This window comes from Medicago sativa, chromosome 8 (genome assembly GCF_051527215.1).
Source record: "Medicago sativa cultivar Bolivia chromosome 8, Bolivia_mono, whole genome shotgun sequence".
Lineage (NCBI taxonomy): Eukaryota > Viridiplantae > Streptophyta > Magnoliopsida > Fabales > Fabaceae > Medicago > Medicago sativa.
This window is the reverse complement of record NC_140756.1, coordinates 73,971,648-73,983,687: the sequence shown is the minus strand read 5'-3', so window position 1 is coordinate 73,983,687 and position 12,040 is coordinate 73,971,648. Positions and strand designations below refer to the sequence as shown.

The 12,040-nt window shown below is 32.4% G+C and overlaps 1 protein-coding gene across 1 annotated transcript; it reads left to right on the top strand.

Moving 5' to 3' along the window:
* Window positions 1-10,660: 10,660 nt before the first annotated feature.
* On the top strand, window positions 10,661-11,999 carry ERF-1 (ethylene responsive element binding factor 1). Its single transcript, XM_085731900.1, has one exon. It carries the CDS (start codon window positions 10,860-10,862, stop codon window positions 11,664-11,666), a length of 807 nt encoding a protein of 268 aa, XP_085588026.1. The 5' UTR covers window positions 10,661-10,859; the 3' UTR covers window positions 11,667-11,999.
* Window positions 12,000-12,040: the final 41 nt, after the last annotated feature.

Sequence of the window (12,040 nt, the reverse complement as noted above, 5' to 3'; positions counted from 1 at the left end):
TTTATTTTAATTTTTTTTTGATAATGACAAAAGGGGGAGTATATGTGACAAGTATTTAAAGGCTCTGAGCCCCATTAATGGCATTTGAAATTTTTGAAAACCTTCTATCATTTTTTCTTACCTTATTGGTATAAGCTATGAACGAACGAAGGAGTATCAAAATTCAAGTAAAATTAATTGAACCATTTCTCTTATCTATAAATTAATTCTTTCAATGATTCAATTTTGTTTTTAAGCTCTGATAATATTATTGTGCGAAAAATGAATTTAATTAACCTGGATAGAACTTAGGGGGAGCTTACAAACCTCACCTTAAAGACTATCAGACTCAGGGGGAGTTTGAGCTTACAAACCTCAGATTCTGAGCTTACAAACCTCAGAACCCCAAAGTCAACTTGTTAATTAGATTAACAACAATTGATCAATTTTAAATACTTTTGTTTGTCATCATCAAAAAGGGGGAGATTGTTGGAACAAAATGTGTTTAACAATGAACCTTAAAGGGTTTTGATGATAACAAGGTATTAAAAATTGTAAATTGGACTAGCTAATATTTGTTCAAGTGTACAGGACCATAATTATAAAGTTACATCATCATTGGTTCTGAATGAGCAAATAAAGAGCTATGGAAACAACAAAAATTTGAAGCTTGGACGCTCCTGAAGGCATCTTGCTACTGAAGAGAAAAAGCGCTCCTGAAGAAATAGCGCTCCTGAAGTAAGCTGCTCCTGAAGAATAGTGCTTCTGAAGACAAGAGGTCCAGAAGCCACATCATCAGAAGCTGCGTCATCAGAAGCTGCAGAAGTCATATCATCAGAAGCTGCATCATCAGAAGCTGCCTCATCAGAAGCCATTTCACCAGAAGCTGAATATCAACTGGATTTGCAAAGAATCAAGAATTGAAGAATCATCAATGCAAAAGCTGTCTATTGGATTCGAAAACACAAACAAAGGATTAGTGGAGTTTGCAACGGTCATTTCAAAGGTGTTTGAAGGCGTGTGTTTGCAATTTGGACGAAAGCGTTGACATTGTACTTTGTACGAATTGTACAACCACGTTCTCCACTACTCTGTTTTGTGTCCGCACTACAGGACAAGAAAACAGCTCCAGAATACGGTTTCGCCTGCATAGATGTTCCTTTGGATAAGGAATGGATTTCAAATTTGTTCTTCATAGGACAACAGCCAAATCAGGCAAAAGATTATTGGTGAAAGATCAAGCTTCAACAACGACTCTTTGGTGTGCTGGCAATTTCACAACGTCTCTCTCACACCTCTATATAAAGGAGTGAAGACTTAGAGAATTGGCAATGCAAGAACGCTGAACGAAAGACTCACAAGATTTTCACAAGTACCAAACCTCTGCTGAAATTGTTCTGCATTCACTTAGAATTTCTGTGTCTCAAAGTCATATCTTAGAAATTCTTAAGTCCATTGAGTCTGTATCTGATTTGTATTGTGAGCACCTCTGATTGTATATCAAGTGTTCAACCTTAAACAATTTTCTGTGTAATTTTGTTTAGTTAGGAAGTCTCTTGCAGTTGTGCTTGAGCAGGAAGTCTCTTGATTGTGTTCTTGAGCAAAGGAAGTCTCTTGCTTGTGTGCTTGAGCATTGGAAGTCTCTTGCTTGTGTGCTTGAGCATTTGTAATCAGATATTACTCATAGTGAAATCTCCTTGGAAGTGCAAGGGGGACTGGACTACTTCCGGATTGTGGAAGGAACCAGTATAATTGCTTTGTGTCGTTCTTCTTCTCTCTCTCTCTCTGTTTTATTCCGCTGCATTTAGATTCTGATTATCACTTCAGAAGCTGTCTCACTTAGCTTCTGATCAGTGTGTTCAGTTTTTAGGAGAAACGAAGAATTTTTCAAAAACACAATTCAACCCCCCTTCTTGTGTTTTTCTCACCTTCATATACAACCGAACACGCCGTCTAAACACTTTGTCACGAAGACTTTCGACACAAGTAGCAGGTTAAAAAACCTCAGCTCTGATACCAATATTGGGTCACGAGGAGAGCCCGAATGATCATTCACATTAAACTGATCATAACATTTTCACCCAAAACCTTAACACAATTACACATACCAAAAACGAAAGGCCTAGACACTTCATTTAAAAATCATTTTAAGAAGAGAATTGAACAATATGCCCCATCAATTGCTCAACATTGCCAAGTCTTTAACATATGTTGGTTATCATCGGTATTATGTACAAAAATACACAAATTTAATAAAACACAGTTGATATAAATGGACGTCTTTAACTCCGATTAAGTGATGGTGCACTAAGAGCATCCACAATGGAGACCTTCAAATTGAAGGTCTTAAGCGGGTCCCACTTGTACACATCACTTTTTTATTATTTTATAATAACAGTACCTAATAGGTACTCGGTCACTCCAATAGAGATCTCCTAACAAAAAGTCTAAATGGGTCCCACCACTAACTCTTAATCATTTAAATTCTACCACTAACATATTATTTTAATAAAAAAGTGTGTGGGGACCACTTAAAGATGGAGGTCTTAAGTTAGACCCCATGTCTTAGAAGACCTCCAAATTTTTTTCCCACAATGGGAGTACCTATTAGGTACTAGGTCTTAAATGGTGAAGACCTCACCATTGTGGATGCTCTAAAGAATAACCGACTATTAGACATGGTTATTTTGGCACGGTTAGCGTGGTCATGCATGGCACAATTACAGAGTATTTTCAAATTAGCTATTGAACGAACGTGGCAATAAAAGGGAATTGTATCTTGCTAATTATATTCTGCTTTCTCTCTTGTGCACAATCCAACAGTTGAGAAAAAAATGAAAATTAAAAAGTAAGAAAAAATTGGTTCAGAAGAGAGAGAAAAAACATAGACGAATGGATGGGAAGATGGCAAGACCAATAATGTGTATTTTCGCTCATAATTATAAGCAAAACAATCTATTTATTTGATTCATTAAAGAAGTGATGTATGTGGTCTATATTATAAACCAACTTCATTTCACATATTTGTCATATGTTTTAGTTGTCACTCAAATATGAGGATTTTCAAGTTATATAAGTCAAGCGAGGAAGGAACAATCAAACACATTAGGGTAAGGATGATAAGATGTGTATTTACCTATTTTATTGTTATGTTTTATTAAATAAAGAGTAATGTTATTTGTACATTCATTTGATGACAATTTTGTTGACAACCTTGTTTTCTTTCTTTTTATTGGTCAAAAACAATCGAAAGAGAAAAGGAGAGAGAAAAAGGAAGAGAGGGGATAAGAGCATCATGTGAGTATGAGTGAGAAAATTTTGTCTTGGAATTATGGTAAGTAGTCAAAGGATGCACTTTCTATGATTTCAATCTTTTCTTTTGTTGTGGGATTTCAAAAAGCTAATCTAATCTTATTTGTTTTTTAGAAAAATCAAGGCAACATCCTATGTTAAGACAAGGATGTTGCTCGATTTGTAAGATTAGACAAGGATTTTGAAACACAATAATAATCTATAAATCCTTGGGTGATATGGGCAATAGGACATAATGGGAAGCAACATAACAACCATGAGTATAAGGGGCTATGTTTTTAAGGCATGCATTTGTAGCTTGAGAGAGGACATAGATTATTTTTGAGTTACCTCACACTTAGACTTTGATTTTCCATATCATTAGAAAGAATTGGCATTTAGATTGGTCATTGTTGTGATGAACTCCAATATTTTCAATATATCTTTTATAGATTACATATTTCCAAAAACAATCCATCATAAACAATTAATCAAATAACTTAGTTACGGAAATCACTCATCGCAATTGTGAAGTGGAAAATTGAGGATCCGAGGAAGTGGAAATCGTTCATCACAAATTGAAGAAGTGGAAACCCTTAATCAAATGTCTATGTGTTGTAATAGTATTTTTGTAATATGTTTTTTGTCAATAAGCCTGGTGACTATAAATTCATTATTTAAGGCGAATAAGTGGGAAGTATAAGGCTTGAACTCTGATCTTACTATACTGCAATGTCTTTGTCGATTGAACTATGCACGCATGGACAATTATTTTTTAGTATTAAGTATTTTGGCTGTTTCATCAAAACACAAAAAAGAAGCAATGATTATGCTACTATAAAGCAAAATGATATAGAATTGAATTGTTATGTTCGTGCGCGACTTTGCTATCTTCCTACCAATAGTTTTTTTTATTTGCTAACATCCTACTAATTTTTTTTTGTTTTTTTAAGAATCTACTAAAATTTTGAAATGTATAGTATAATAATTCAGCTATAAGCTATTAGTATTTTTATTGACAGATATTGGCTAGCTGCCTTGTCCACTACAAATGTGGAGGAATTGAATTATTATTATTTTTCTTTTAGACGATGAAAATATCAAATTAATCAGGAACTAAAAGGAAACAGAGCAACCCTACCTTAAAGCTGTAGGGCCTGCGATTGAAAATAATATATATGCTTTGATTTTTTTTTTTGAGAGAAATATATATGCTTTGATTGTCTTCAACAAAATGGCGCAAAAAATACTTGGTTTTGTTTTTTGAGAGGAAATACTTGGTTGTATGACCATAGATGTTTTAGAACTCGATTAATGTACAATTAATTAATCTTTTTTCAACTATATTCTTAGTTGAAATTAAATTAAAAATTCTTAAAACAATTTATGAAAAAAGAATTTGAGAACCAAATAATCAATTCGTTATTTTTTTATCTTCAAAGACTATTATCTTCTTTTACGTATATGTACACAAGTCTTAAACATTAACCAATGCGAAATAGATGGAATAATAGTTTTTTTAGGGAAGATGGAATAATAGTTTGTTAGATAATATAGTTACTATTTAAGGGTATTTTAGATTTTTCTATTCTCTAGTATATATTTTCATTGTAAGACCATGCATTTATTGTCATCGTGAGCTTAACTCAGTTGGTACGGACAATGCATAATATATGCAAGGTTCGGGGTTCAAACCTTGACCACAAAAAAAAAAAGACCATGCATTTACACTTATGTTTATGAAACCCTAGCCTGCATGGGTTATTCTCTTATTCCTGTTCAAATGTTTATGCCTGATTATCTATGTTAACATGGTATTATAGCCAGTTAATGATTGCGATGTGGGAATTGGACTCAGACCCATGTTAGACGTGAGGGTGGATGTTGAAGTTGATTTTAAAGTTGCTTATAGATTGTTGTTAGTCCCACACCGTCCATGTTCTCAGGTTGTTGAATGCATAAATATGTTCGGTCCCCTCATTTTATGAAGTAGCTTTTGGGATGAGATCCAAACATATTTAACATTTCATTTATATATACATTAATATGACAATATGTATTATTTGTGCGTTTGAGTTTCTTTGTTGTTATAATCAACTCTAAATTTCGATTTTTTAGACTTTTAATATGAATTTTTTGTTGTGAATCGAAGAATTTAAGAAAGAAATCAAGAATAGTCACAGATTAGTTCCTGAGCTTGATCAATAATGAATTTAGATTTGTTACATAGTTCAATCATAGCTAGATATTTAAAATATTGTTTATTTGACCATTAGCGAATTGCATTATTAATTCTGATGTAATTACTTTGAAATATGTTCTACTGTTGGAGAAAAACACATGCATCCCCTCAATTATTTAGCTTTCAAAAAACAGTTCCAAAGAGAGGGTCCTGACGACAACATAAATTATTAAAAGATCAGCAACTTGATCTGAAGATATATTTTTTATATTGAAAAGAATTTCAACTTGTTTGAATGAAAATATTTTACGTAACTTTGCAAAGATATGGCCAAACTGTTTAGTTGGAATATTCAACAACTTGTTCTTAAATTAATAACAATGCAGATAATATATTACTATATTTTTCATGATTCAATCAAATTAGGAATTCAATTGCTAATTTGCTAATATGATTCGCTTTCAGCACACACGTGAACATTTTTATTTTTTTATTTTGTGTCTGTTTTCAATTTCAAAGTTCATCAGGTAAAAGAAAAGGTTAATCCATTGTGGGCCTCTCATGTTCAAGCTAATATGTTTTTTAGCTTATATATATATATATATATATATATATATATATATATATATATATATATATATATATATATATATAGTACGGTTACGGATATAGACATCGGACATGATACATACATTGATACGTTGACACGTTAATAATTTAAAAAATCAAATAATTCATTGTAATTATATTTATTGGTATTGTATCTGTGTCGGACATCAAATACGTCTAATCTAAAGAGTATTCGTACTTCATCGGTTCAGACTATTATCGATTTTTATATAGCAGTAGAGGAAAAGAGGTGAATACTCAAAGATTGCGGTGATCCGCACGAGTTGGTGGTTGGCACGTAGTGACTAATTTGTAATTAAAAGTATATGCTTGACAATAATATTTTAATTGAGAATTTTTCAAGTCAAAGTCAAATGTCTCACTTTGTTACGGTCAATGGTCAGCTTCAAGGGCTTAGTTGTGCTTATGTTAGTTATGTTACGTGGACTGTATTTCTGTTTACAATTTTTTGTTCGATATAAACTTGGATAAATTACTCTTGTACTTTTTTTGTATTTATTTTTTTGAATAGAACTCTTGTAGTTTTAGGCAAAAATGCTGGTAAGTTACCTGTTAATCACGACTTCTTATTTACAACTCCTCAGTCCTCATGTAGTTTCTTTTTTTAAGTTGGTATTTTAGGTTATAGAACAATAACAATATTGGCATTTTTTAAATTTTTAAATGAGTTTCGTTGAAAACTATCAATGTGTCATTTATGCTACTTATGTGTCAATTTCGTAGCATATGCGGAGAATGGCTGGTTTGAGTCATAATAAGAAATTGCGAAAGTAATTTTGTCTAAAACTACCACTTCTAACAACAATGTCTAATAAGTAAATTATATAAATATAACAAGTTGTGTGGTGATCTTACGCATCAAAAATATTTTATGTGAGTTCAAGTTTTGCAAGAAATTAGATTTACAAGTTTGTCACTGGTTTTCGTCAAAAGGAGTTATGTGTAGCAAGGAATAACTTGCCAAATTGTTGCGGTTTTTCTTAGTTGTTTGTTTGACGAAAAATCAACTTGACAATATATTATCGTTGATTTTTCATCAAGCTAACACTATGTTGTGAGAAATCAACTTACGAGAAATCATTGATTTTCATTGATGTGTATAATGAATGATATCTTGGATAAAATTCCGAAGAAATTAGCTTTTTGGAAGGGTAATATGTTAAATAAAGTCGGTAGGGCTTGTTTGGTTAAAACTTGTTACTACGGCTATCCTAGTATATACAATGCAACTCCATCATATCCCTACTAATGTGTGCAACTAGCTTAACAAGATAGCAAGAGGCTTTCTATGGGATGGTGCATCAAGGACTTGGAACCATGTTAATTGACATACTGTTACTACCATTAAATGATATTGGGGTCTTGATATTCATGAGGTTAGAATCATAAATGACTCTTCTTGGAAAATCTATTTGGATTGCGGACAAAAAATTGAATGCTTCTATTACCTGGTGAGGGATCACAAAAGTAACTATAAAGTAAATGTTAAGAAAGAAAAAAAAGGTAAATGTTAATGAGAAATGATATTTGAACAACCACTTTTAAACAACTTTTGTGACAACTTTCTCTCTCATACTATCATTATACTTTTATTCTCTCTCTTTCTTTTTCTCTCTCTATTGTTACTGTCCAATAAGAAGAGAGGAAAAAAGGTTGTCACTAAAGTTGTTTGATTTTGGTTGTCCAAATATCACTCCTCAATGTTAATACTACTATATATCGAGTAGACAATTAAGTTACATATTTATGTCACCTAAAATATTCAACATGTTAATGAAAATGATATTACTTGATTCAACTATTTAGTTTAATGACTGTGTATTTTATAAAATGTTTTACGATAATCAATGAAAAATTGAAAAGAAAATGTTCAAAATCTCCCTTCAAAAAAAAAAAAAAAGTTCAAAATCTACCGACACTCATTTACGTTCAAAATCAACTCAGCCCAACCCCTATTCACATCAATATGCAACTGCATAAGATTATAGCTGTTTTTAGTCAGTGTCGACACCTAAATATGGAATAAAATAATGGTCAATTTGGCAACTAAAAATTGATCATATATATTTGCATAGTGTTGTTAATAGCAAATGATGACAAGAAATCAAAAGGTAAGTTTTTGTTTGTCAAGTTGCAATTCGTGGGAATCCATGGGTAAGGCAGTATAAAGCATAAAGCATAGATGCAAATTGTGAGCATTGTGGGGGCCTCTTTATAGGTTGTTGGAAGGTTATTGAATTTGAAAGATACACTTATCCATTGCAAACTTGCAAATGTGTCCACAATCTTTGTATCCGTTTTGCTTGATAAATGTCGTTCTCATAGTCATATTCGCCAATTTCGTCGCCCCATTTCCCTTTCCCTTGTTTATTTAATGTTCTACTACACTTAACTATATAATAAGTTTTGTTTCAATTTTGAAATGGTTAAATTGATTTTGAAAGAGTATAATTGATTTTGAATGGTTTAATGTATAATTGATTTTGTTTATAGAATTGTTCTATATGAAGATAAAGTTTATAACTTTTGATTATTACAATTAATTTTTATCTTCAATTTATTGTACAATTCACTTTTATCTAAATATATACAAACATAATAACTTAACATTCAATTTACTTTTTTATGAGAATCAATTATAAAAAAATCAATTCATTAAAAATCAATTTTCACAACTGTTTTAAGAAATTAAGAGGATCACTATAATAATAATAATAATAATAATAATAATAATAATAATAATAATAATAATAATAATAATAATGATGATGATGATAATAATAATAATAATAAGAGAAATACTAATTAGTACTCTTAGAACATTGTTTTTTTTAATAACTTTAAATAGTAAGTTTTTATTAACTTTGGTGTGTGCAAGTGTGAATATATGTTCTACATTGGATAGAAGAGTAAATGTTGAATATCTTATAAGTAAGAGGACCTATAAACCCATTGCATTGAGATTTTGGGTAAGAATGTGGCGTATCTTTCACTTGTGTGGTTGTTTTGACATCGATGTGGACGGTCCCCTTGACTCCCCTCATGACCCGACAAACTTATATTAATTATGGGCATATTTTAATATATTATTATAAAATATAATTAAAATAAGTTGCATATACAAATTCCTAAAAAAAGACAAAGAGACTAAAGTTATAGCCTCAAAATCTCGTGTTAAGTTTTAAAATAGAACTTAATCTCATTGACATGTTAGTTTTTAAGTCGATTTAATTTTATGTCAAATTATTTACTTAAAGATGTTAAAATGAATTATGAATTAGGTCTTTAAATAGCTATCATGTCTTGTACAAGACTTCCAAAAAATCACACTTAGGCTCTAATATAAGTTCCGTTCAAGTAGGATGTCAAACTTTAGCATTAAATTTTATGGTTAAGTCAGACTTATACCTTGCAAAATCTATATCAATCTAGCCTATTTTAACCCTTAGTTAAGAATAAAATCCTCTCAAATTTTCAAAGGAAATTGAGATGTCCGTAAATGTAGTTTAGAAGTAAATAACTCTGTACGATATATAGAAGGAATGCAATATTTTGGTGTACATATCCAGTCATACCATTCATTTAAACTATTGTATTTATGATTTTATCATTTTTTTATATTATCCAAATCACATTGAAATAGAAACAATTGTATTACAAGAGAAGTAATATTGGAAAGAGAAATGATATTTTGACAACCACTTTTTGACAACTTTTAGACAACTTTCTCTCTCATACTCACATGATGTTGTTATCCTCTCTCTTCCTTTTTCTCTCTCCGTTGTTTTTGACCAATAAGAAATGAGAAAAACAAGGTTGTCAACAAAGTTGTCATCAAATGGATGTCAAAATATCATTACTCTATTGGAAAATATAAATAGAATGTATCCCATTATACCGTTCTATACACACACACACAATTAACTAGAGCCTTCTAAAACCATGTTTATCCGCAACAAAATTTTGGATTCTTATGTCATAGTCCATCTTGATTTGCTAATCATCGACGAATCAAAATCAAGATCATAATATGAGTATATTCTAAGATATCGGTTCAACACCAACAAACCAAGTCAAATGAGTTGACTTTCCGTTAATGATATAATATAACTATTTATATATTTCAGAAAATTGATGACATTAGCCATGCCTTTACACATCTTTGTTTAGGGGTCATGCATTTACATTTAAAAATTATGTAACGGAGAAGTATTGTTTTAATAAATTGAGAGGACAAAATTATCGATAAATACCACCAAAAAGAAAGATTACTTGGAGACATTGAAAGGGACAATTGTTGGACAAGAAAGATGACAAAGAGAGGAGCAAGTTGTAAGCGGCTATACGATGAATGACGTCACACATATACACTTCCATTGTGGAAAATGGAGAAGAAAATTAACTTTATAAAATGAGAAAAGCAAGATAAATTAACCACGTGATGAAAATCCCCTCCCACTTGGGCAACTTTTAACACATGCGAAACTTCATCGAACCTTAGTTAGTCGATGTAATTCATTATGGTTCTCCAATAAAATAATAGTCACCATCCCCATTTAGACTTTAATAAAATATCAAATCCAAAATTTCAATACCTTATATCTAAATTCATGAACCTACATTCCTATAAATACCTCACTTATTCTCAACATTTCAACTTCGAATATTCAATTCAATCCTCTCTCTAAAAAACATCACAAAAATTTCATTCCTTCCACACTCTCAACAAATCTCCATAGCAAATTACAACACCAAAAACTTTACCAAAGGCCACAACATGTACGGAAATAGTAATTTTGATTCCGATCTTGCCCTTTTAGACTCTATTCGCCGCCACTTGTTAGGAGAATCCGAATTTATATTCGGTGCTCCAACAAATGTTTCGGGTAATACCCGGGTTTTCTCTCGGAGCTCCAGTTTCAGCAGTTTATACCCATGTTTAAGTGACAATTGGGGTGAACTACCACTCAAAGAAGATGATTCTGAAGATATGGTACTTTACGGCGTCCTTCGCGACGCCGTAAATGTTGGGTGGGTTCCGTCTCTTGAAGTTGGGTCACCCGAAAGTGTCTCATCGGTTTTTCCGTTAGAAATGACGGTGAAACCGGAGCCGGATGTTATGCCGGTGGAGAATGTCCTACCGGTGGCTTCTACGGCGGAGCAAGTGGTTCCAGAGGAACCAAAAGCTGCTCCGGTGAAAGGAAAACACTACCGCGGCGTGAGACAACGGCCATGGGGGAAATTCGCGGCGGAGATTCGTGATCCGGCGAAGAACGGAGCTAGGGTTTGGCTTGGAACATTTGAAACCGCTGAGGATGCGGCTTTGGCTTATGATAGAGCTGCGTATAGGATGAGAGGGTCAAGAGCTTTGTTGAATTTTCCACTTCGGGTTAACTCCGGCGAACCCGACCCGGTTAGAATAGCTTCAAAACGTTCTTCACCGGAACGTTCTTCTTCATCGGAAAGTAGTTCTCCGGCGAAGAGAAAGAAAGTAACGACAGCTCAGAGGGGATTAAAAACAGGACAAGTGGGAAGTCAAGTGGCACAACAATGCACACGTGGAGGACAGTTACTGGTCTCTTAATATACGGTTCTACCGTACTAGGAACAAAAAATGTTTAGGTTAATGTTTTGTTGTGTTTCTTCAATGCAATTTGTAATTATCTGAAGACATATGTGTACTGTGTATAGCACTATGCAACTATTCCTTTTTTTGTGCCTACACAATTTTGGAACCAAGGAAAAAGATGAAAAAAATGTAGCAAAATGGTGAGTCATGAGGGAGACAAAAATGCGGGAGAGAAAAACAAAAATTGAAAAAATGAGAAATGAAATAATGATGTTTAGAGGATAGTGAATGAAGTAGGGTTATGCAATGTAACTTTGTGAATATAGAAATTCTTATTTGTTTGATCAACGTTATGAATGTGTTAATTGTGGTAGATGAGATGAGATGAG